General features: G+C 41.6%; 2 protein-coding genes across 12 annotated transcripts in view; one reads left to right on the forward strand and one right to left on the reverse strand.

Moving 5' to 3' along the window:
* Window positions 1-1689: 1689 nt before the first annotated feature.
* HINT1 (histidine triad nucleotide binding protein 1) lies at window positions 1690-16998 on the reverse strand. 2 transcript variants are annotated; one of them, XM_012447878.2, is made up of 3 exons: window positions 16840-16998; window positions 9201-9305; window positions 1690-2009 (listed from the first exon to the last, which is right to left on the reverse strand). In XM_012447878.2, the coding sequence occupies exons 1-3, from the start codon at window positions 16876-16878 to the stop codon at window positions 1845-1847; spliced, it is 309 nt and encodes a 102-aa protein (XP_012303301.1). In that variant the 5' UTR covers window positions 16879-16998; the 3' UTR covers window positions 1690-1844. The 2 variants fall into 2 exon arrangements, with proteins under 2 accessions (XP_012303301.1, XP_012303294.1); XM_012447871.2 differs by lacking the exon at window positions 16840-16998 and adding an exon at window positions 11722-11948.
* A 98-nt stretch (window positions 16999-17096) lies between these two features.
* LYRM7 (LYR motif containing 7) overlaps window positions 17097-26410 on the forward strand; it is a 144733-nt gene continuing 135419 nt past the window's right edge. For 2 of the 10 annotated variants that reach the window (XM_064366286.1, XM_064366285.1), the window contains exon 1: window positions 17105-17339. In XM_064366286.1, the coding sequence (XP_064222356.1) occupies window positions 17196-17339 (144 nt within the window). In that variant the 5' untranslated portion in view covers window positions 17105-17195. Of the gene's footprint in view, window positions 17340-26410 lie in introns of all 10 variants that reach the window. The other 8 variants (XM_064366287.1, XM_064366289.1, XM_064366288.1 and 5 more) reach the window with 8 other exon arrangements.

Genomic DNA, 26410 nt, shown 5'->3' on the forward strand with positions numbered 1-26410 from the left:
ACAGGAAATAAAATTTTAAGAAAAACAATTTTCAATTAAGTGTGTCAAAAACCCTACAACAATCTTTTTAGAGACTAAAAATGGAAGGCCAGGCGCAATGGCTCATACCTGTAATCCGAGCACTTTGGGAGGCCAAAGTGGGTGGATCACCTGTCAGGAGCCTGGACGACATGGTGAAATCCAGTCTCTACCAAAAAATACAAAAATTAACCAGGCGTGGTGGCATGCACCTGTAGTCCCAGCTACTCGGGAGGCTGAGGCAGAATTGCTTGAACCTAGGAGGCAGAAATTGCAGACAGCCGAGATTACACCATTGCACTCCAGTTTGAATGACAGAGTGAGACTCTGTCTCAAAAAAAAAAAAGGAAGAAACCCATAAGATGAATGAGAGACCAAACAAAAACAAGTTTTAGAAGCTGGAAAGTGCCTACATAACGGAAAGCAAAGAAGCAAAGCTATTAACCTTGTATTAAATAGAAACTTACAGGCCAGGAGGACAAGGCAGATGGATCACCTGAGGTCAGGAGTTTGAGACCAGCCTGGCTAACATGGTAAAACCCCGTCTCTACCAAAAATACAAAAATTAGCCAGGTGTGGTGGCACACAACAGTAATCACAGCTACTCAGGAGACTAAGTGAGACAGGAGAATCGCTTGAACCCAGGAAGTGGAGGCTGCAGTTAGCTGAGATCACACCACTGCACTCCAGCCTGAGCAAAAGAGCGAGACTGTTTCAAAAAAAACAAAATTTAAAAAGGCCAGGGTACATGGTGAGACTAAAACCAAAAAGTTGGTTTCAGTCTACATGAAAACTCAGATCCTGACAAGTTCCCTTTCCTACTCTATGACATGGCCAGATTCGTGCACAACTTAAATATTTTTATTAATATGTGCATACACATTTAGAACAGTGGGTTTTCAACCAGAAAAATGAACTCTAGGTAAAATGTTTTCAAGTCTTTATAATAAATATTCAGATGGAGTTTAAATAGCAAGAAAATAGCCCCATGGTCATCAAAGATTGTGTGACAAACCTGCTTTCATCCTTTCCAAATTACACCCAGAGTCCAGGGGAAAGCATTGTTTCTAAACCCAAAACGGTCATTTTCTGGATCAATTACATTAATATTCCTGTGTTCTTAGAAAATGTGAGAATTAGCTTAACAATCTAATTTGGAGGCCAGGTGCAGTGGCTCACACCTGTAATCCCAGCACTTTGGGAGGCTGAGGTGGGTGGATCACCTGAGGTCAGGAGTTCAAGACCAGCCTGACCAACATGGAGGAACCCCATCTCTACTAAAAATACAAAATTAGCCGGGCGTGGTGGCGCATACCTGTAATCCCAGCTACTCAGGAGGCTGAGGCAGGAGAATCACTTGAACCCAGGAGGTGGGGGTTGCAATGAGCCAAGATCGCACCATTGTACTCCAGCCTGGACAACAAAAGCGAAACTCCATCTCAAAAAAAAAAATCTAATTTGGACCTATTTTAGCTTGGAAAAATATTTCAACGTTAAATTTATAATCTCTCATAATTTGTCTTCAAAGACTAACAACACCTTTAAGACAATGTGATGTTCATAGAGTCCTCTTTGGGAAGAAACCTCCAAAATTTATAAACCCACTTTCACATATTCCAACAAATATATTTCTAAAATAACAAATCAAAGGCAAAATGCAGAGAGACTGTAAACCATGCAACAATGTCTTTTATTATGTATACAGTTTGAAAATTATTTATTGGATCTCTCCATACACAGGCAAAAATAAGTGTGCCACTTAACATACTAGAACTTGCCTAACTTAATCATTGCCTAGAGAAGGGAAAATTATCCCCAAAACATGCTTAACCAGGAGGCCAATGCATTTGCCGACCTCCAAGAACATGGAGATGAACGTGATAGACAGATTGTCCACCATCTGAACCTTCATTCACTACCATTCGGTAACCCTTATTCAGGCCCAGATCTGCAGCACATTTCTTGCCAACAATCATTAAGTGTCCAAGAAGCTGGAAAAGAAAAAAAAGTTTCTTAGGCACAGGCAATTTATAACTTTTTGCCATTACATAACAAATTGTCAAGCTGAAATATCAAATCTTAAAACTCTCCTTGAAACACACTCCTTTGAGCAAATACTTGGAAACTCTTAATCCCAACAGAGCATAATCTACAATTGGAGACCCATTAAGATTAGGTATTTGGATTCATTACTAATTTCAAGAAACAAATTAGACATAAGATCTGCTATTCAATTAAAGTTTGCTTTGTTTTTTTTTAAGAGACAGGGTCTTGCTCTGTCACTCAGGCTGGAGTGAAGTGGTACGATCTCAGCTCACTGTAGCCTTGACCTCCCAGGCTCAAGTGATCCTCCTGCCTCAGCCACCCAAGTAGCTGGCACTACAGGCGCATGCCTCCACGCCCAGCTAATTTGTGTATTTTTTTGTTGAGACAGGGCTTTTTCCATGTTGCCCAGGCTGATCTCGAACTCCTGAGCTCGGGCAGTCTGCCCATCTTAACCTCTGAAATGCTGGGATTACAGGCACAAGGCACTATGCCCGACCAAAAAAAAATTTTAATTATATTCCAAGTGGTGTTTAAGTTTTCTTCATAAAGCAAGACATCTTGCTTTCTTTATGACTTCCTTGTGACCATTATGGATTTTCTATGAACACTACCAGATCTAGTGCATTGTCTGGGGACTTGTAAGATCCTGTGGCAAATACCTAGTCTTATTCTGCGTCATCCTGTTTGTTTTTTGGTTCTATCTACAGTCAATTTGTCTCTATTTACACATGGAGTCCACTTGCGTGTTGCCAGCTTTCTTCCCTATTAAAAGTTAAAGTGGAGAAGGCTGGTAAGAGAAAAAAACTTTACCATTTCACTACTTATGCTTTCCCATGGTGAGAGAAAAAAGTTGGGCAGGTTAACTTCAACATTCTAAAAAGCTCTCAGGAAAGGGAACTCCTTTAATTCCCATTGCAAGAAAAGAGGGAAGGGAGAGTCTTACGTTTCTATTCCTCTTACCTTAGTAAGCCCAGGATAGTGGACTCTGCTGCTCATGCAGTAAAGTCCATTGTACAGATGGACAATGGACAAAAATCATAAGTTGGGGAAATTATGATTTTTCAACTTGACATTGGTGTGGAAACCATACTTCAAATTTTGATCTTTTTCCAGGCTGGTGATACGCAGTAAAATACTCTTACATGAGATACTTAACACTTTGTTACAGAATACACTCAGTATTAGATGATTTTCACCAACTGTTGGTTAATGTTAAGTGTTCTGAGCAAGCTTAAGTTCGTGTAGGCTAGGCTATAATGTTCAGTAAGTTGGGTGTATTACATGCATTTCAACATACAATATTTTCAACTTATAGGTTTATCAGAATGTAAACTCATCTTAAGTTGAGGAGCATCTATATAAAATTTTGTACAGCAGATACCTATGCTGGTCACAAAATTTAATTATGAGTTAGTACAGTTTTTTTTTTTTTTTTTTTTTTTTTTTTTTTTTTTTTTTTGAGACGGAGTTTCGCTCTTGTTACCCAGGCTGGAGTGCAATGGCGCGATCTCGGCTCACCGCAACCTCCGCCTCCTGGGTTCAGGCAATTCTCCTGCCTCAGCCTCCTGAGTAGCTGGGATTACAGGCACGCGCCACCGTGCCCAGCTAATTTTTTCTATTAGTAGAGACGGGGTTTCACCATGTTGACCAGGATAGTCTCGATCTCTTGACCTCGTGATCCACCCGCCTCGGCCTCCCAAAGTGCTGGGATTACAGGCTTGAGCCACCGCGCCCGGCCGAGTTAGTACAGTTTTAAAGTTGGTTCAGTAAATGTTTCCTGGCAAACAACTGTCTTCTATGTAAAAGAGCTGACCTTAAAACACTAATTTAGAATGTTAACTGCGTAAAAATTAAGATTTTATCTATTCTTACAGAAAAGAGCTGCATCTGAGTAAGAAGCTCTGACCTTAAAATGCCATGATTGTGTAATTATACTAAATGTTAAAATTTTGTATTCTGGGGCTGGGTGCGGTGGCTCACGCCTGTAATCTCAGCACTTTGGGAGGCCTAGGTGAGTGGATCACCTGAGATTGGGAGTTTGAGACCAGCCTGACCATCATGGAGAAACCCTGTCTCTACTAAAAACACAAAATTAGCCGGGCATGGTGGCGCATGCCTGTAATCCCAGCTACTCGGGAGGCTGAGGCAGGAGAATTGCTTGAACCCAGGAGGCAGAGGTTGCAGTGAGCACAGACTGTGAAATTGCACTCCAGCCTGGGCAACAAGAACAAAAGCTCCGTCTCAAGAAAAAAAAAAATTGTATTCTGAAGTTTTAATGTTACTGCATATAAGACAGTATTTTACCATTAAGTACTCACTCTAATCTTTTAACTCTGATTTGTACAAATATATTGAATTAAAAATTAATGTCGTGAAGTTTCTAAGTTTCAGAAATAACGTCTCACTTTAAAAAGGTATCCCCAAGTAAATACAACTGACCCTTGTACAACATGGGTTTGACCTGTGCAGGTCCACTTATATTCAAATTTTCTTCTGCCTCTGCCACCCCTGAGACAGCCAAACCAACCCCTCTTCTTCCTCAGCCTACTCAACATGAAGATGACAAGGATAAAGACCTTTATGATTCGCTCCACTTAATGAACAGTAAATATATTTTCTCTTCCTTATGATTTTTCTTAACCACCTTTTCTTTTTTCTAGCTTACTTTAAGAAGACAATACATAATGCATATAACATACAAAACGTGTTCACTGTTTATCGTAAAGCTGTTACTGTAAGGCTTCTAGTCAACGGTAGGCTATTAGCAAGTTTTGGGGGAGTCAAAAGTAATATGTGGACTTTCGACTGTGTAGACTAGCATCCCTTACCCCTGTGCTGTTCAAGGGTCAACTGTAATTAAGATACTAAAGAGGCAAAATGTCCTTTTCTTAATTCCAACATTTTAAAAAATTTTATTGTAAAATACTATATAGAGATAATGTATAAAACATACAGTTTGAAGAATAATAAAAAAATATTTACATACCTACCAGATGAAAGAACAGAACATTACCATACTCTAGAGGCTTCCAAATGACCCTATTCTGTTACTTTCTCCACCTTCCCCCTTAATTCAGAAGTTACAAATCTCTTCTCAGTTTGTGGTTTGCCTTTTCACTCTCTTCATAGGAGAAAAGAAGTCCTTAACTTTAATGTGCTTAATTTAATCAATCTATTTCTTTTATGGATGGTACTTTATATTTATTGTTAAGGAATTCTTCCCAACCCTAAGATCATAAAGTTATTCTCTAATCTTGACTTCTAAAAAAAATCATTCTTAATAGGTCTTTAAGGTACCTGAATTGATGCTTATACATAGTATGAGGTTGTGGTCCAATTTCATTTTAATATGAATAATAATTATCTTAGCAGGCCGGGCACAGTGGCTCACACCTATAATCCTAGCACTTTGGGAGGCCGAGGCGGGTGGATCACGAGGTCAAGAGATGGAGACCATCCTGGTCAACAAGGTGAAACCCCATCTCTACTAAAAATACAAAAATTAGCTGTGCATGGTGGCGCGCGCCTGTAGTCCCAGCTACTCGGGAGGCTGAGGCAGGAGAATTGCTTGAACCCAGGAGGCGGAGGTTGCAGTGAGCCGAGATCACGCCATTGCACTCCAGCCTCAAAACTCTGTCTCAAAAAAAAAAAATTATCTGAGCAAAACTCCGTCTCAAAAAAAAAAAAAAATTATCTTAGCATAATCATTTAGAAGTCCATCCTGAAATGATATGTCTATAACTTGCTTTAAGAAAAAAAAACCAAAAGCAAAACTGGAGATAGGGAAAATATGGGTTAAGGATGAATATATTAATAAATGTTGAAGTTGGATGATACATAGCTGAGAACTTGTTACACTTACTATTCTCCCTTCTCTGAATGGCTGAAATTTTCCATCATAAGTAAGAAACAAAACAAAACCCTTCCTTTCCTCAGTCCTGATCTGGAATAGAACTGTCATACTGAAGATACACATATGTGAAGGTCTATGTTTGGACTCTGTATTTTGTTCTAAAGGTCCACTATCCTTGGGTTGATACCACTCCGTCTTAATTACTGCAGCTATTAAAAAAAAAAAAAAAAAACAGACCTATCTTGTTCTTCAAGGTTTTTAACTATTGTTGAACCTTTGCATTTTCCACAAATATTCTGGAATCTGAATTTTGACAAGTGGTTGTCAAAATTCAAAATGTTCATTTTAATTGAATCTATAGTTTTAAACTGAGGGAAATAACATCTTTGTTTTTTTGAGATGGAGTCTCGCTCTGTCACCCAGGCTGGAGTGCAACGGCGCGATCTCAGCTCACTGCAACCTCAGCTCACTGCAACCTCCACCTCCCTAGTTCAAGAGATTCTCCTGCCTCAGCCTCCTGAGTAGCAGAGATTACAGGTGTGCGCCACCACACCCAGCTAACTTTTGTATTTTTAGTAGAGAAGGGTTTTCACCGTGTTGGTCAGGTTGGTCTCGAACTCCTGATCCACCTGCCTCAGCCTCCCAAAGTGCTTGGATTACAGCCATGAGCCACCACACCCAGTCCTATCTTTTTTTTTTTTTTTTTCCTTAAGAAGCAGTATCTCACTCTGCTGCCCAGGCTGGAGTGCAGTGGCACGATCATAGCTCACTGCAGCCTTGAACTTCTGGCCTCAAGTGATCGTCCCATCTCAGCCTCCCAAAGTGTTAGGATTATATTATGAGCCACTGCACTTAGCTGACATCTTCATATTTAAGTCTTCTAATCCAGGAACATAGAATATCTCTCCATTTACTTAGACTGTCAATAGTCTTTTAATAAAAAAAAAATTGGCACTGAGATTTGATATAAAATGGACTTTCCATCTTGCCTATCACTCCTAGGTTTCAGTTATAATGTAATGACCTCCATTATGTCCGAGGTCTGGAGCCTTACTAACTCTAACAGAATGCCTCTATTCCTACCTCAGGCCACGTAACTTTCTTAAGAGTCAATGTCATTGTGTAGCTATATTACTTATGAAGTTTGTATGCAAGATTGAGTCCAGACTGAGAAATAAATATACATGGTTAACCCCAGACCACAAGAGATAAAGGCCATATCCAACAAGTAGGATGTCAGATAAAATGCTATTAGAAGGCTGGACATGGTGGCTTATGCCTGTAATCCCAGCACTTCGGGAGGCCAAGGCAGGCAGATCACTTGAGGTCAGGAGTTCAAGATCAGCCTGGCCAACATGGTGAAACCCCGTCTGTACTAAAAATGCAAAAATTAGCCAGTTGTGGTGGTGCACAACTGTAGTTCCAGCTACCTGGGAGGTTGAAATAAGAGAATCACTTGAACCTGGGAGGCAGAGGTTGCAGTAAGCCAAGATCACACCACTGCACTTCTACCCTGGGCAACGGGGTGAGACTCTGTCTCAAAAAAAAAAAGACAAAATGCTATTAGAAAACTGAATCACTCTTTGACAAATTGTTAAGAAGTAAAAATAGAGTTGCCTTATTTACTTGCTTAGAATAAGAGTATATGATTGATAAATACTAAACATATAGCTGAAATGAGACATCAAAAACATATCAAAGAAAATGTAATATTAAGAGGTCTTGAGGCCAGGTGCAGTGGCTCACACCTGTAATTCCAACATTTTGGGAGGCTAAGGCAGGCAAATCACCTGAGCCTAGCAGTTCAAGACCAGTCTGTGCAACATGGCAAAACCCCATCTCTATAAAAAAATACAAAAACTAGCCAGGCGTGGTGGCATGTGTCTGCGGTTTCAGCTACTTGGGAGGCAGAAGTGGGAGGATCGCTTGAGCCCAGGAGTTTGAGGCTGCAGTGAGCCGTGACTGTACCACTGCACTCCAGCCTGGATGACATAGCAAGACCTGTCTCAAAAAAAAGGATCCCAGCTACTTGGGAGGCTGAGGCAGTAGAATTGCTTGAACCTGGGAGGCGGAGGTTGCAGTGAGGCAAGATCGTGCCACTGCACTCCAGCCTGGGTGACAGATCAAGACACTGTCTCAAAAAAGAGGAGGTCTCTGTCTTCTTTTATTTTGAGACGGAGTTTTGTTCTTGTTGCCCAGGCTGGAGTGCAATGGCGCAATCTTGGCTCACCGAAACCTCCGCCTCCTGGGTTCAAGCGATTCTTCTGCCTCAGCCACCCAAGTAGCTGAGATTACAGGCATGTGCCACCATGCCCGGCTAATTTTTTGTATTTTTAGTAGAGGCGGGGTTTCACCATGTTGGCTAGGATGGTCTCGATCTCTTGACCTCATGATCCACCCGCCTTGGCCTCCCAAAGTGCTGGGATTACAGGCATGAGCCACCGCACCCGGCTCTGTCTTCTGATACAGTATATTTCCCTAACTTTCGAGGCTAGAATCACGATCCTCCTTCATTAGTATCACCCCCCACATCACTGGTGTGCCAAGGCCTGACTGAAATGCAGACTGATCTATCTGCAAAGGAATGATAGAAATTTACCATACGTTTTAACTTCAACTAGGACAAATTGAACATGTACTGGCTTTTCCAAAATAAACTGGAATTTCAGTACTTTCTACAATTACCTAGGAGTAATAATAGAAGGAATTGTGTGTCAAAGATATTGCCAATACAGGCAGGCCACTACTTTTAAGGAGGCAGAGACCCAATTAAGTATACACCATTTGAGTTAAAATTAAGAAACAGGAGGAATAGTATCTCCTTGGCCAGAGAGACTGAATTAAACTGGGACACTCTTGAGCTCATAGATTATATTAATCTGGATTAAACTAAAATGTCTTATATGATACAAATAGATAATTAATACAAGAAAAAAGATAGTTTGGAAATAGTACCTTAAAAGTCTACCTACTATTAGAGAAATGCAAATCAAAACATGAGATACCATTGCACACTTAATAGGATGGCTAGAGTCAAAGATAATAGCAAGTGTTGATGAGGATATGAATAAATTGGCACGCTCATTCATTGCTGGTGGGAATACAAAATGACGCAGCAACTCTGGAAAATAGCTGGCCAACTGAAGTCCTAACGGTTTTTCTATTTCTCTTTAGTAATGACCTTAGCAAGATGAAATTAATATTTAAGGACAGCACTTTAAGGACAAAATTAATCTCCCAATTTAAAAAGCAAGAAAATAAATCATGTTAGAAATTTACTTACACTTTCATCATCATCTTCTGCTGCAGAAATCTGGGCTATATGTTTCTTGGGTATCACCAGAAAATGTGTTGGTGCTTGAGGAGAAATGTCATGGAAAGCAAGGCACTAGGGAAAAGGGAAAGTAACAAATAAATCAAAGTTTTAGCATATTGGTAGGCTAAAACTTATTTCAACAAGTATTTACTGAGCACTAACTACATGGGAGGCACTAGATGCTAAGAAAACAGAAATGTACACATTATGAATGGTGCCATGGTCCTTTCCATAGAAGTCTTATGGGAAGACCAACTCTAAATAAAGGTATAATCACCAAAGGTCATACATATTACAAAGGAAAAGTAAAGGATAATATGAATGATTATCACAGGAAAAGCCTGATTTTGATTAAGTGTTTAGGGACAACAACTCTGAGGCAGTAACATTTAAATTGGGAGCCTATGGATGCATGGAAATTGGCCATGCTAATTCTTGTCTACCTCTCCAGATCTTCTGCAACTCTTCACATCAAACTGTCCTTCTGAGATCTCTGCCCTCAGGACTTTTTCAATGATCCTCTCTCCCTCCAAACCCCAACTTCTGTCTAACTTAAACTGCTGGTCATTCCTCCATTCCATTCCCAGCACATATATTATTTCTGGAAGGGGAAAAAAAAAAGAGAAAACAAAACTCTGCTTCCTCTCCCCCTCCCACTATTCCCAGGTCAGAGCAGAGTCCTAGTTGTGCAATTTCCTGGGGTTTTTTTCTTTATGGTAGCGATGAGTTTTGTAAGTACATATTTGTCTGATATTTGATTAATATCTATTCTCACTTAACTATTTAAGAAATATACCTATTTTTTGTGTATTTAGACAAATTATGTAGCATTTAGACAAATTATTTACCACAGTGTCTGTAAATACACATACTGCATGAGTATTTTTGTATTTCTTGCTCCCTGCTGAAATGAGAGCTGTTTTAGTAAAACCCATCCACACTTAGTCGTCTCAGGAGTAATTCTACTGGGTCCTCCCTACAAAATGCTGATTCATTTAGAATGCTTCTCGCTGTTATACTGTTGGACTTTGGTGGTTCAAATGTAAATTTTTCAACCATTTCTCAAAGGCAACTGCAAACTTTACAAATAAATATTTCTTCTAAAAGAAAAGAATTTCCCCTGACTAGAGACAAAGTATTTTTTTTTTTTTTTTTTTTTTTTTTTTTAGACGGAGTTTCGCTCGTTACCCAGGCTGGAGTGCAATGGCGCGATCTCGGCTCACCGCAACCTCCGCCTCCTGGGTTCAGGCAATTCTCCTGCCTCAGCCTCCTGAGTAGCTGGGATTACAGGCACGCGCCACCATGCCCAGCTAATTTTTTGTATTAGTAGAGACGGGGTTTCACCATGTTGACCAGGATGGTCTCGATCTCTTGACCTCGTGATCCACCCGCCTCGGCCTCCCAAAGTGCTGGGATTACAGGCTTGAGCCACCGCGCCCGGCCGACAAAGTATTTTTTAAAAATTCACCTGGAGGAACCTAATTAAATCTTAGATAACATTATCCTAGTAGAATAAATGTTTTTCTTATATTTCATATTTCCTAAATTTAACAAAATGTTTACAAAATTTTTCCTATTTAAATCAGCCAATCTTCTACCCAGCTTTATCTGAGATCCAATCCCCAAAATACAACTGTTCACTAAATAATTTACACAAGATGTCTCAAAGTCACATCAACTGGGATTTTACCTACGAGGAAGTCAACAAAAATCTTAGTCTCTTGGCATAAAATTACTTCCTGTTGAATATAAAAGAAATCATTCCCCTGTTTGTTAAGTCCACAATGTTCAGCTGGAGAGGTCAACGGAAAGCAAATCCCAGGCGGGCCCACTTATCGCAGGAGGGGAGATCGCCTCGCTGGCCCAGGGTGGGCCTTGGGGTGGGGATAGGGGTACGGGTAGGGGTGAGGGTGCCAAGCTGCAACCCGCGAAAGAAGCCGGCAGGCCCAGCAGGTCCCGGCGCATTCCTGCGACCCTGGGGCCCTCGAGCACAATATCGTGCCAAGCAGCGCCCAGGAACGCCGGGCCCTGGCAGGCCGGCTGGCTGTGCGCGGGAGATCGCGGAGATTGGGCCTGAGTCAGAGCGCGATCGGGTTTCTCTCTGTCAGGCAGAGCGCTGGCGAGATTTCGAGATTCCTGACACAGGCGAGATCTGAGGCAGCCGGGGAGCCGGCGGGCTTCCACGCGGGGGCCCCAGTGCGCCCCGACACGTGCCCAGGCCCCGCGGTGTGGCACCCAGGGCGCCCGGCGGCCTGGCCCGCGCCCGGGGCAGATAACGCGTAACCGGAGCGCTGGCACGCGCCAGCAGGCCGCCTTGGAGTGCCCGGGCCCTGCCCGCTGGCGGGGGGCCCGCTCGGCTAGGGCGGCCGGGTCCCCTCGGGTACCCTCCCTTCACCGCGGCACTCGCGACCCCTCCACGGGAAACCAGAGGATCCGCGGGCTATACCCCCCGCCTCAGCAGGCAAGCGAAGCGGTGCCTGGTACCCACCCGGTCATCCTCAAAAATGATTTTGGCTGGGATTTCCTTGCGGATGATCTTCCCGAAGATCGTGTCGCCACCAGGCCGAGCGACCTGAGCCTTGGCGATCTCATCTGCCATCTCTGCCTCTCTCCCGCGCGGCGGCCAAGGGAGAGGCTCGGAAGGAGAGAGGAACCCGCGGAGCGTGCGGCGCGAGAGCGCGCAGCGAAGCCTGCGCAAGGACCCGGGCTCTTGAGCCCCAGCGAATCCTGCGCGTGCGCACTGGCGACCTGGGCTGCGCGTGCAGCCAGAGCGCGGGAGCTCTGCAGGAACTGCGGCGGGGATTCGCTGGAGCAAGTTCCCGATCTTTAGCTACAAGGAGATTCCTGAGTCGTTTTTCTATCCTCCTTTCTTGTCTCCTGGGGAATGGAGTTACTGGTATAAACCCTTCGTCTGCCTATGGACGCTTGTAGGAAAAGTTGGATACTGTAACTGACAAGATTTGATCATTCAAGTGGTGCTGGCTTAGCACTTTAGCACTTATTTATTTAAGGTCTTGCTCCAGCGACAGATTATTTTTTTTAATCCTCTCTGCAGCAGATTTTTTTCTCTCTCTACCAGTGGTTTTCAATCTTGACTACACATTAAAATCACTTGGGGGGCTTTTAAATGTCCCCGTGAGCCTGGCTGATCCATTAAATCAGAATCTTTGGAGATGAAACTACTCCAGGCATCCGTAGTTTGTAAACCTCCCTAGACAGTTCTGCAAAGAATTTTTCCCAGCAGCAATCAACTTAATGTATTAATGGCCCACCTTAAAAGAACAAAATCTTACTTAATCCCACATCCCCCTCCGTATCTTTGCTCCTTTTAAAAAGGAGTTTTCTACATACCGTGTCGGCTTTCTTATCTTTCATTTTTGAGTCCATTTCCCTCTTGTCAAGGTCACTGAGAACATCAATTTATAAAATCCTATGACAATTCCAGCTCTCATCATGCTAGACCTTAGACTTCTAAGTATACGTATTAAGATAAAGTATACCTCTTCAATGCCTTTTTTTTTTTTCAGACAGAGTCTTGCTCTGTCGCCCAGGCTCAAGTGCAGTAGCACAATCTCGGCTCAGTGTAACCTCTGCCTCCCGGGTTCAAGTGATTCTCGTACCTTGGCCTCCCAAGTAGCTAGGACTACAGGCATACACCACCACACCCGGCTAATTTTTTTATTTTTAGTAGAGACAGGGTTTCCCTATGCTGGCCAGGCTGGTCTCAAACTTCTGACTTCAGGTAAGACGGCTGCCTCGGCCTCCCAAAGTGCTGGGATTACAGGTGTGAGCCCAACTGCCTTTTATGATTACACTCTACTACTCTGTCTTGGCAAAATTACTGACTGTGGTTCTCTTTAATCTCAAAAGTGTCCCATTGGTACTTTTGCTATCAAAGATATTACTGGGACAATTGGTAAAATCTAAATAATGCCTATAAATTAGATAATAGTTTTGAAGTCATGTTAATTTCCTTTCACAACCACAGAAAAATTTTCAAAATCAGTTGGTCTGGGGTGGGGTCCTACAAGTTAGGTTTCCAACTTTCCAGGTGATATACAGTTGCAGCTGGCCCAAGAACCATACTTTAAGAACTAGTGATACAAGGGAATGACTTTGTAGGAAAAATCCACTGAAGTATTTAAGGGTATGGGTATCATGTCTGCAACTTATTTTCAAACAATTCAGAGAAAAAGTGTCTGTCTATAGATAAGTAGATAAATAGAAAAGAATAAAGCAATTATAATAAAATGTTAACATTTGGAGGATGAGTGAAAGGCATATGCAAATTCTATGTATTATTCTTGCAACTTTTCTGTGTCTGAAATTGTCAAAATAAAAAGTTAAAATGTGTGCTGGTTTGGATAATAAATACTATGGGCAGCTTTCACTCTGTCTGAAGGCTTTACCATCTATGGAGTAGTGACTCTCAAGTATTTGTCTCTTGACCTACCTCTCCCCTTAATTCCATCTAAGTGGAGGTGGTCAATAGGCTGTGATATACATCACAACGATATACATCACAGCCTACTGACCATCTCCACTTAGATGGCTACCAGGCATTGCAATTTTATTTTGATTCCCTCCACAACAAACAAACCAAAACCTCCTTTTGCAGTATATCTGCTGTACCACCATTCACCCAATTACTCCAGCCAAAAGCCTTGAAATTATCCTTAAATCTTCTCTCTGTACTTTCCGCACACATCACTAAGAATCTAATCACTTCTTACCTCCTCTACCTCCACTACTCTAATCCAAGCTACTAACATCTCTTTCCTGGAATACTTTGAAAGGCTCCTAGTTGGAGAACCTCTCTGCTTCCATTGTAATTTGCCACACAGCACCCAAAATGATCTTTATAAAATATAAATCATAATGTCACTCTCCTGCTGGTAATATGCTAGTGTATACCATCACAGAATAAAATCCAAAATCCTTACCTTGGCTTATAGGACACTATGTGATCAGGTCCATTGCTGCTGCTTCTACCTCATTTCTTTCCATTTCAACCTTATTTACTGGCATTACCCAAACTCAGTGTGCTAGGCAGAAGATGCCCATGTCCTAATCCCTGAATCCTGTGAATATGTTACTTTACATGGTATGTGGAATTCTGTAGATGTGATTAAGTTAAGGATCTTGGAATAGGGAGGTTCCTGGATTATCCAGGTGGGCCCAAAGTAATCACAAGAGCGCTTGTAAGTTAAAGAGAGACAAAGAAGAGTGAGAGTAAGAGGAAACGTGACCACAGAAGCAGAGGTGAGAGTCTGAGATTTGAAGATGCTCGATTATTGGCTTTGAAAATGGAAGGAGCCAAAAACAGGTAGCATTTTTGGAAGTCAGAAGTCCAAATTGAGTTTCACTAAGCTAAAATCAAGTGTTAGCAAGGGTGCATTCCTCCTTGTTGCTGTAGGGAAAAAACCATTCCCTCACCTTTTCCAGTTTCTACAGGAGGGCTGCTTTCCTTGGTTTATGGCCCCTTCCTCCATCTTCAAAGCCAGCAGCAGAACATCTTCAAACTTCTCCCTGACCTGTTTCCTTCTTTCACTTATAAAGATCCTTGTGATTAGAGAGTCCACCAGACAATCCAGGATAATCTTCCCATCTCAAAATACTTGATGACATCTTCAAAGTCTCTTGTCATATATAACATAGTCAGAGGTTCCTGGAATCTGAACACATCTTCTGGAGGCCATTATTCTGCCTACTACATAGCTTTGTGAACTTACATGATGAACATGTTGGAATTGCCTGTTCAGTTCTGCAACTTGTATTTTGAGATACAAACTTTAAAAAGAAAATGAAATTTCAGAACCTTCCAAATTTATTAAGCCAAGGGAGAAAAGTTAAGTCCTGAAAACTGAGTGGTGTAATACAGCTGTTTTTCTTCTCTGGTGCATGACTATTGTTGCTTCCTGACCTTTATGTTGAAATGTTATATATTAATCAGACTCCCTATTCTTCATTCGAACCTAGACTACATAATATTGGAGCTGTAGACCCTTGTGATTGTTACTTTTTTACAAAAAATATTAAGTAACCACCTTAGGGTGTAATCAATAGCAGTCAATCAGATCTTAAATCTGGATGTTATCCGTTGTTCGGAAGATGTTGTAATTCTTTTCAGCATCTCCATTTTGTCTTCTATAAACAATCTTCACTTTTCCTCAAACTGGAAGCATGTATCACCATTTTTGGTGTCTACATGTTCCCATGTGACTGCCCTCATACTTTCCAGCTGAATAAACCCTTTTAACTGGTTCCTTAGCCTTTTGATTATTTTAGGGTGACAAGACAAACCAGGCGATGTTCCCAGAACAACTAGGATAGTAAAGAGCCCACCTCATATGCAGAACAGTTAAAAGACCCATGCAGATTTATCTAAGAAAAGAAGGGCCACAGAACTGAACTGATTCTGTCATTATATGAACTGTTTTCAAATATCAGCAGATGAGTGGTTTTGGTTAACTAAATACAGGACACTAGCTAGCAAGAAATCATCACAGTAAGTTACAAATTTTCAGGAAGCTGCACTATCATTCTACAGTGAAAATGGGGGAGCAAGGATGGGGCATCTTTTAAATCACTGTCAGCATTCAGGAGATACAGTGCAAGGTCCAAGATCATCTAATTTATTGTTTCCTAGATAAAAAACAATATCCAGTACACTTGGTTTAATTGCTTCCTTACGTTAAATGTTCTGCAAATCGAATGCACCTTAATTTTAAAAAAATCAATTATCTTGCTATTCTCAGAATGACTTGCAATAATTCCTTAAAATAACATTGATCGGGCCGGGCGCGGTGGCTCAAGCCTGTAATCCCAGCACTTTGGGAGGCCGAGGCGGGTGGATCACGAGGTCAAGAAATCGAGACCATCCTGGTCAACATGGTGAAACCCCGTCTCTACTAATACAAAAAATTAGCTGGGCACGGTGGCGCATGCCTGTAATCCCAGCTACTCAGGAGGCTGAGGCAGGAGAATTGCCTGAACCCAGGAGGCGGAGGTTGCAGTGAGCCGAGATGGCGCCATTGCACTCCAGCCTGGCTATCAAGAGCGAAACTCCGTCTCAAAAAAAATAAAATAAAATAAAATAAAATAAAATAAATAACATTGATCACATAGAAGAAAAAGGGCCTTGGAAATCCATTGGTCCAGATCTTTCATTTTCAATAAGAAGTAAATTTTACCTAAAAGTTAACCTGAAAGCCTATAGGGGTAGGGAAGGAGAACAAGTATGCAATAAGAACAACAGGAAAAGGTTGTGGCACGTTAGTAACATGTCTACAGTTTTTTCTTGATGCTTGCAAAGTCATAAGTTAAAACACACTTAAATAAATGCCTTATGATTGTTTCTGATTATGCTGCTGCTGATTACCTATTTCCTACCTCTTTATCAGCAAAACAAAGGAGTTGAGAGAGTTGAATAGGCAAAATGTAAAGGGTAAGACTAGGCTTTGCGGTCAAGCATAGCGGATTTGCATTCCAGATGTCCATTTACTAGCCATGAGAACCTGCGAGAGTAATTTAACCTCACCTTCTGGGGAAATAAATAAGAGAATATACGCATAGAATTTTTAGGAGTTAGCGGTCCAATCAATACCTGCTGCAGTTGTTGGGACTTGGCTTTTATTCTGCACATTTCCAAAGAGACGGTAGCAACTGGGAAACGCTAAAATAAGGGTTATTTTACAGACGCTCCTAAACCCTCAACAGGAGGTAACAATACGCCGGCACCGAGGCCATCCGCTAAATACAAACCCAGTCTGTGTTACAGCGGTTCCCTGCGGCGGAAGTGACTCTACCCCCAACTAACATGGCGTCCAGGCGATTTCCGTTCTCTTCTGAACAGTAATTGGGCTCTGCTGCTTCTCGCGGTTTTACCAGTTGCCATCCGTTTAGCATACGCCTCCAGCTTGGTCCTTTTCGAGGACGGCGGGGCTAAAACGGAGACGCCGCATGGTGATTGGTTGTGGCGCGTTAGTAATGCGGCTACTGGGAATTGGACAATTCAGGCTTTGCTTGGTTGCTGAGAGGCGGGGCTCGTCGACTGCTCCGGAGGTAGCGGCCGCGGTGAGGAGCGCCATGAGCCAGGCAGTCAAGGTGACAGGGCCCGGGGAAGGGGTGGGTGCCATGACGACGGGGAGGGTAAGTTCGCGGACTTGAGAAAATTGTCTGGAGTCTCTGGAGGCTGGGGTTCCGGACCCTTTACGGAGGATGTGGCTGTTACCCCAGAGAAGTCAAATGACCAACTCCGAGGGGCAGGTGCGGGTTTGTGCAGGTGCGGAGGAGAGCGGGAGGCACCCGTGTGGTTCACTACGAGGTACGCAGTGTTTTTCCAAGATACAAGCCCGCGACTTGAGTTCTGCCCCCATTTCATCTTCAGACCGAGTATTTGTCTGAGGGACCCATTTCACATCCCTGAGAAGTATAGGAGACGCCAAAGGCAGACCTGAGCAACAGCAGTTCAATGAAGTGAAAAGTTTATTTGAATAAACAGAAGGTGCACAGAAGTCTAGCAGCCGAGGAAACCGAACCTCAGCAAAATTACTTGTCAGAAGTAACACAGCAAGACAGAGCAGGGGCTGGTGAGACCTGAGCTCACTGAATGAGCTTGGCGTGTGCTGGCTGTGCTTGGATCATCTCTCTGAGTACTTACCTGATCTCAGATTCATTTCTCACACCCAAGCTTGATGCCTGTTCCTGCCCGGTGCACAGTTCTCATTGGCAGCCGTCCATTAACGTTTAATATCAGCGTGGCCATTTGGGACCTGTAGTTGTCACTGGCTGAAACATAAACAAGGAAACGTGGAAATGGTCTGCTATAATACGGTGAAGAAAAGCAGTGTTTGCGCTTGATCAATAATAGGGAGCCACCAAACAGTCCTCATGTACTTTTATACATAATGTCACAGCACCAATAGAAACAGAACCGCTCAGGGTTATTCATTCAAAAAATTCTTTAAATGTCCATAATAGTTATTATTATAGCCAACAGCCAACATTTAACCTATATTGTCTAAGCATAGTGAATGCCACAATAAACTGAACATCCTTGCCTTCATAAGGAAATCTAGCAGGTAGGGAAACTTTAAACAGTTATTTCGTTATGGTTGTAGTAAGTGCTTTGATTTGAAAATACAGTGTTTTGTGAGCATATAACTGGGATTTAACATACCTGGAGGGACTTTAAAAGATCTCTCAAGGGGCCAAGTGCAATGGCTCACACCTGTAATCCCAGCACCTTGGGAGGCCGAGGCGGGAGGATCACCTGAGGTCAGGAGTTTGAGACCAGCCTGAGCAACATGGTGAAGCCCCCTCTGTACTAGAAATACAAAAATTAGCTTGGCATGGTGGCAGATTCCTGTAATTGCAGCTACTCAGGAGGCTGAGGCACAAGAATTTCTTGAACCTGGAAGGTGGAGGTTTCAGTGAGCTGAGATTGCACCACTGCACTCCAGCCTGGGTGACAGAGCAAGACTTCATCTCAAAAAATAAATAATCTCTCAAGGAAGTTCAGACCTGAAGTTTGATTAGAAATTAGCTAGAGGAGAGAAAAAAGCATTCCAGAAAAGGCAGCTAGCACATGGAAAGTCCTTGAAGTGGGGATTTGGTTGGAAAACTTGGATACAAATGAAATTAAGTAGGATTCATTCCAAAAACACTTTTGGTAAAGCCTATCATGTACAGAAGGCACTTATGCAACATGTGGAAAGATACAAAGGTGACCAATCCAGCCAGGGTATCAACAAGACCCTGTCTCAAAAAAAAAAGAAAGTGAAACCTAGCACAAAAATTATAACCCTTAAAATTAAGCCATTACTCAAGAAAATTGAGGTCAAAAGGCTGTTACTTGTCCAATCTTACGTTACGTGACAATCTCAGATTCAAACTGATCTGACTATAAAGAATCCACTTTTCATATACACTCCCTGAATTTGTCCAATCAGTATAAGTAAATAAGAAAAAGAATACAGTCTGTGACCTGGCTTTCTACATTTTAATAAAAGTTTATCTGCTCCAAGGTAATGTTAACTGCAATAGTGCTATGGCAATAATGATAACATTTTCTTATACTAGTCCTCTTAAATTAGGGATGCTAATTTGTCGTACTAATGGAATCATCTGTCTTCTCTAAACAGCATGTAAAACCATTAGGTTTACTTACTTCTCACCTTTTAAACCCCATGCAATATGTGTCTGCTCTTGCAATATTAAAGTCCCTGGGATTCTATGATGCTTGCAGAGTTCGTATTTTTACCAACAATCTTTTCAAGGCAGTCTAGGCTTTTACTATCAAGCACCTCAGAATTATTCTAGCCTCTTCACATTACTCAATTCCAAAGCCACTTCCACATTTTTAGATACAGGCATACCTAGATGATGCTACGGGTTTGGTTCAAGGCCATGGCAACAAAGCATATATTGCATTAAAGCAAGTAATACAAGTTTTTTGGTCCCAGTGCATGTGAAAGTTATGTTTACACTATAATGTAGTCTATTAAGTGTGCAATAGCATTATGTCTTTTGAAAGTACATACCTTAAATTAAAAATACTTTATTGCTAGAAAATGCTAACAATTATCTGATTTGCAGCAAGTTGTTATCTTTTTGCTGATGAAAGATCTTATCTAATGTTGATGGCTGCTAATTGATCAGATTAGTAGTTGCTGAAGGTTGGGATGACTGTGACAATTTCTTAAAATAAGGCAACAATAAAGTTTACCACATTGATTGACTTTCTGTATCACAAAAGATTTAGCTGTACCATGCGATCCAGTTTGATAGCATTTTACCCATAGTAGAGCAACTTTCAAAATTGGATTCAATCCTCTCAACCCTGGCCACTTATCAACTAAGTTTATCAGCTAAGTTTATATAATATTCTAAATCCTTTGTTGTTATTTCAGCAATGTTCACAGCATCTTCACCAGGAGTGAAGTGATGTGAGTGATGATCTTCATAAACTCAAGAATCCACTTTCTTTGCTTAACCATGCAACTCCTCATGCATTTAAGTTTTATCAAGATTGCAGCAAATCAGTCACGTCTTAAGGCTCCACTTCTTATCCTAATTTCACTTGCACTTTCCACATATCTGCAGTTAATTCTTCCACTGAAGACTTGAATCCCCAAAGTCATCCATGAGTATTCAAATCAGTTTCTTCCAAATGCCTGTTATTGTTGCTTTTTTCACCTCCTCTCTTGAATTCTCAGAATGGCATCTAGAATGGTGAATCCTTCCCAGGAGGTTTTCAATATACTTTGCCTAAATTCATCAGAGGAATCACTATGGCAGCTGTATCCTTATGAGTCTTTTAAATAAGACTTGGAAGTCTGGCTTATGCCTTTAATCCCAGCATTATGGGAGGCCAAGGTGGCAGATTGCTCAAGTTCAGGAGTTCAAGACCAACCTGGGCAACATGGCAAAACCCATCTCTACAAAAAGTACAAAAATTAGCTCAATGTGGTGGCATGCGCCTGTGCTCCCAGCAACTTGGAAGGCTGAGGTGGGAGGATCACTTGAGCCCAGGAGGTCAAGGCTTCATCAGTAAGCCATGATTGTACCACTGCACTCCAGCCTGGGTGACAGTACAAGGCCCTGTCTCAAAACAAATAAAAAGGACTTGAAAGTCAAAATTACTACTTGACCTTGACCTGTGGGTTGCAAAATGGATGTTGTTTTGGCAGTCATGAAAGCAATATTAATTTCCTTGTACATTTCCATCAGAGCTCTTGGGTGATGAGGTATGTTGTCAGTGAGCGATAATATTTTTAAAGAAATCTTTTTTTCTTCTGAGAAGTAGATCTCCACAGTGGGCTTAAAATATTCAGTGAACCGTGCTTTAAACAGATGTGCTTTGTTGATTTGTAGAGCACAGGTAGAGTAGATTTAGCATAATTCTTTTTCTTTTTCTTCTTTTTTTTTTTTTGAGACAGAGTCTTGCTCTGTGTTCCTGGCTGGAGTGCAATGGTGCAATCTCCACTCACTGCAACCTCTGCCTCCCGAGGTCAAGCCAGCCTCTACACATTACTCAATGTAACATATAGCACCTGCCTCAGCCTCTTGAGCAGCTGGGATTACAGGTGCCCACCACCACGCCCGGCTAATTTTGGTATTTTTAATAGAGACAGAGTTTCACCATGTTGCCCAGGCTGATTTCAAACTCCAAACCTCAGGCGATCTGCCCGCCTCAGCCTCCCAAAGTTCTGGGATTACAGGCATGAGCCACCATGCCCGGCCATTAGCTCTTCTTTGGGTTTTGGGGGGTGTTTTTGTTTTTGTTTTTGTTTTGTTTTGAGACAGAGTCTCACTCTGTCACCCAGCCTGGAATGCAGTGGTATTATCTCAGCTCACCGCAACCTCTGCCTCCCAAGCTCAAGAGATCCTCCCACCTCAGCCTCCCAAGTACCTGGGAACACAGGCCACCATGACTGGCTAACTTTTCTATTTTTTGTAAAGACAGGGTTTTGCCTTACTGCCTTGTCTTTACAAAAAAAGGCTGGCTACTCCACCACACCTGGCTAATTTTTCTATTTTTTATAAAGACAGGGTTTTGCCATGCTGCCCAGGCTGGTTTTTTGTTTGGTTTTGTTTGTTTGTTTGTTTTTGTTGTTGTTGTTGTTTTTGAGACAAAGTCTCACTCTGTCACCGAGGCTGGAGTGCAGTGACATGATCTTGGCTTACTGCAACCTCCACCTCCCAGGTTCAAATGATTTTCCTGTCTCAGCCTCCTGAGTAGCTGAGATTACAGGTGGCCGCCACCACGTCCAGCTAATTTTTTGTAGTTTTTAATAGAGACAGGGTTTCACTATGTTGGCCAGGCTGGTCTTGAACTCCTGACCTCAGGTGATCCACATGCCTTGACCTCCTAAAGTGCTGGGATTACAGACGTGAGCCACTGCGCCAGGCCCAGGCTGGTCTTGAACTCCTGAGCTCAAGGGATCCACCCACCTCAGCTTCCCAACGGGTTGGGATTATAGGCATGAGCCACCATGTCTGGCCTGCATTAGCTTATTAAGAGCTAATTAAGCTCTTATTAATATGGATATTTTGCATTTTACTTCCCTTTTCATGAGTTGATGGACATTTAGGTTATTTCTACTTCATCACTATTATGAATAATACTACCATGAACATTAGTGTACAGGTTTTTGTGTGAACATGTTTTGAGTATGTACCTAGTAGTAGAATTTCTAGGTCATAAGATAACTGTAGAAACTGTTTCCCAAAGCAGCTGTACCATTTTAAATGCCAAACAACAATGTATAAGAGTTCCTGTTTTTCCACATCTTTGCCAGCTCTTGTTATTGACTGTCTTTTTTTATGGTAGCCATTCTACTGGGATGAAATGGTATCTCATTGAGGTTTAGATTTGTATTTCTGGATGGCACAGGACATTGAACATCTTTTCATGGCTTATTGGCCATTTCTGGGGGTATTTTTGTGGGGGGAGAAATACCTATTCAAATCCTTTGACTATTTTTATTTTTCTTAATTTTATTTTAGATTCAGAGAGTACAAATACAGGCTTATTATATGGGTAGATTACATAATGGTGAGGTTTGGCCTAGTGAACCCATCACCCAAATAGTAAATATTGTACACAATAGATAATTTTTCCACCCTCAACCCCTTTCCTATCCTCCTCCCTTTTGGAGTCCCCAGTGTCTATTACTTCTATCATTCTATCCATGTATACTCATTGTTTAGCATCTACTTATAAGTGAGAATATGCAGTATTTGATTTTTCTGTTTCTGAATTATGTCATTTAGGATAATGGTCTCCAGCAGCTGCTGCAAAGGACGTGACTTCATTCTTTTTTATGGCTACATGGTATTCCATGATATATATTATATATATATACACACACACACACACCCCACACACATTTTCTTTTTTTTTTTTCTTTTTCAATGAAGAACAGGACCTCTTTATTTCCTACTCATAATAATATCAAGTAAGAACATCTATTTCCAGATGTGGTTTTTCAGCCTTTTGCTACAGAGAGTTTCTTCTTTTGTTTAAAATGCCTGAATTGATAAGGTTTCCAGCCTCAGGAGGGACAGAGAGGAAAAAAAAAGTTATTTTCCCAGAAATGGCAGGACCTTTCTGATTCCTTCCTTTATATTTTAGATGACTGATAGTGATAACATCTACTAGTAATTTTTATTTTCTCATTTAGGGCCAGAAAGGCTAGCTTTTGCTGTTTTCACATGTGATTATTATAAAGTATCAAATATAATGGTACAGAGAAAGATCCACTTGTTTCTATTTTCTTCCATATAAATTACTCATCTAAATAATCTCCTTAGATCAAATGGACAGTGCTTTGTGGTACAGCAGTTTAGGAATATTAGCTTACTAAGTCCATCTCTTCCTAGATGCAGGAAAGTGAGAACTAAGCACTGATATTTTTTTATTTTTTTAATTTTTTTATTGCATTTTAGGTTTGGGGGTACATGTGAAGAACATGCAAGATTGTTGCATAGGTGCATACGTGTCAGTGTGATTTGCTGCCTTCCTCCCCTTCACCTATATCTGGCATTTCTCCCCATGCTATCTCTTCCCAACTCCCCACCCCCCCCGTCCCTCCCCTATTTCCCCCCAACAGACCCCAGTGTGTAGTGCTCCCCTCCCTGTGTCCATGTGTTCTCATTGTTCAACACCCGCCTATGAGTGAGAACATGTGGTGTTTGATTTTGTGTTCTTGTGTCAGTTTGCTGAGAATGATGGTTTCCAGGTTCATCCATGTCCCTAAAAAGGACGTGAACTCATCATTTTTGATGGCTGCATAATATTCCATGGTGTATATGTGCCACGTTTTCCCTGTCGAGTCTATCATCGATGGGCATTTGGGTTGGTTCCAAGTCTTTGCTATTGTAAACTGTGCTGCAATGAACATTTGTGTGCATGTGTCCTTATAGTAGAACGATTTATAATCCTTTGGATATATACCCAGTAATGGGATCACTGGGTCAAATGGAATTTCTATTTCTAGGTCCTTGAGGAATCGCCACACTGTCTTCCACAATGGTTGAACTAATTTACACTCCCACCAACAGTGTAAAAGTGTTCCTATTTCTCCACATCCTCTCCAGCATCTGTTGTCTCCAGATTTTTTAATGATCGCCATTCTAACTGGCGTGAAATGGTATCTCAATGTAGTTTTGATTTGTATTTCTCTAATGACCAGTGATGATGAGCATTTTTCATGTTTCTTGGCGTCATGTATGTCTTCTTTTGTAAAGTATCTGTTCATATCCTTTGTCCACTTTTGAATGGGCCTCTTTGCTTTTTTCTTGTAAATCTGTTTTACTTCTTTGTAAATTCTGGATATCAGCCCTTTGTTAGATGGGTAAGCTGCAAAAACTTTTTCCTATTCTGTTGGTTGCCGATTCACTCTAATGACTGTTTTTTTTTGCCGTGCAGAAGCTGTGGAGTTTGATTAGGTCCCATTTGTCTATTTTGGCTTTTGTTGCCAATGCTTTTGGTGTTTTGGTCATGAAGTCCTTGCCTACGACTATGTCCTCAATGGTTTTACCTAGATTTTCTTCTAGGATTTTTATGGTATTAGGTCTTATGTTTAAGTCTTTTTTTTTTTTTTTTTGAGACGGAGTTTCACTCTTGTTACCCAGGCTGGAGTGCAATGGCGCGATCTCAGCTCACCGCCACCTCCGCCTCCTGGGTACAGGCAATTCTCCTGCTTAAGCCTCCTGAGTAGCTGGGATTACAGGCACATGCCACTATGCCCAGCTAAGTTTTTGTATTTTTAGTAGAGACGGGGTTTCACCATGTTGACCAGGATGGTCTCGATCTCTTGACCTCGTAATCCACCCACCTCTGCCTCCCAAAGTGCTGGGATTACATGCTTGAGCCACCACACCCAGCGTATGTTTAAGCCTTTAATCCATCTGGAATTAATTTTAGTGTAAGGTGTCAGGAAGGGGTCCAGTTTCTGCTTTCTGCATATGGCTAGCCAGTTTTCCCAACACCACTTATTAAACAGGGAATCTTTTTTCCATTGCTTGTTTTTTTCAGGTTTGTCAAAGATTGGATGGTTGTAGATATGTTGTGTTGCCTCCGAGGCCTCTGTTCTGTTCCATTGGTCTATATCTCTGTTTTGGCACCAGTACCATGCTGTTTTGATTACTGTAGCCTTGTAGTATAGTTTGATGTCCGGGAGTGTGATGCCTCCCGCTTTGTTCTTTTTGCTTAGAATTGACTTGGCTATGTGGGCTCTCTTTTGGTTCCATATGAAGTTTAAGGTGGGGTTTTTTCCAGTTCTGTGAAGAAGGTCATTGGTAGCTTGATGGGGATAGTGTTGAATCTGTAAATTATTTTGGGCAGTATGGCCATTTTCATGATATTGATTCTTCCTAACCATGAACATGGAATGTTTCTCCATCTGTTTGTGTCCTCTCTTATTTCGTTGAGCAGTGGTTTGTCGTTCTCCTTGAAGAGGTCCTTTATATTCCTTGTTAGTTGTATTCCTAGGTATTTTATTCTCTTTGTAGCAATTGTGAATGGCAGTTCGTTCTTGATTTGGCTCTCTTTAAGTCTGTTATTGGTGTATAGGAATGCTTGTGATTTTTGCACATTGATTTTGTATCCTGAGACTTTGCTGAAGTTGCTTATCAGTTTAAGGAGATTTTGGGCTGAGACGATGGGGTCTTATAGATATACAATCATGTCATCTGCAAATAGAGACAATTTGACTTCCTCCTTTCCTATTTGAAAATCCTTTATTTCTTTTTCTTGCCTTATTGCTCTGGCTAGAACTTCCAGTACTATATTGAATAGGAGTGGTGAGAGAGGGCATCCTTGTCTAGTGCCAGATTTCAAAGGGAATGCTTCCAGTTTTTGCCCATTCAGTATGATATTGGCTGTTGGTTTGTCATAAATAGCTTTTATTATTTTGAAATACGTTTCGTCAATACCTAGTTTATTGAGGATTTTTAGCATAAAGCGCTGTTGAATTTTGTCGACGGCCTTCTCTGCATCAGTTGAGATAATCATGTGGTTTTTGTCTTTGGTTCTGTTTATGTGGTGAATTACGTTTATAGACTTGCATATGTTGAACCAGCCTTGCATCCCCGGGATGAATCCTACTTGATCATGGTGGATAAGCTTTTTGATGTGCTGTTGCATTCGGCTTGCCAGTATTTTATTG

The sequence above is a fragment of the Aotus nancymaae genome, unplaced genomic scaffold (assembly GCF_030222135.1).
Source record: "Aotus nancymaae isolate 86718 unplaced genomic scaffold, 86718_ANA_hifiasm-v0.15.2.pri h1tg000064l_1, whole genome shotgun sequence".
NCBI lineage: Eukaryota > Metazoa > Chordata > Mammalia > Primates > Aotidae > Aotus > Aotus nancymaae.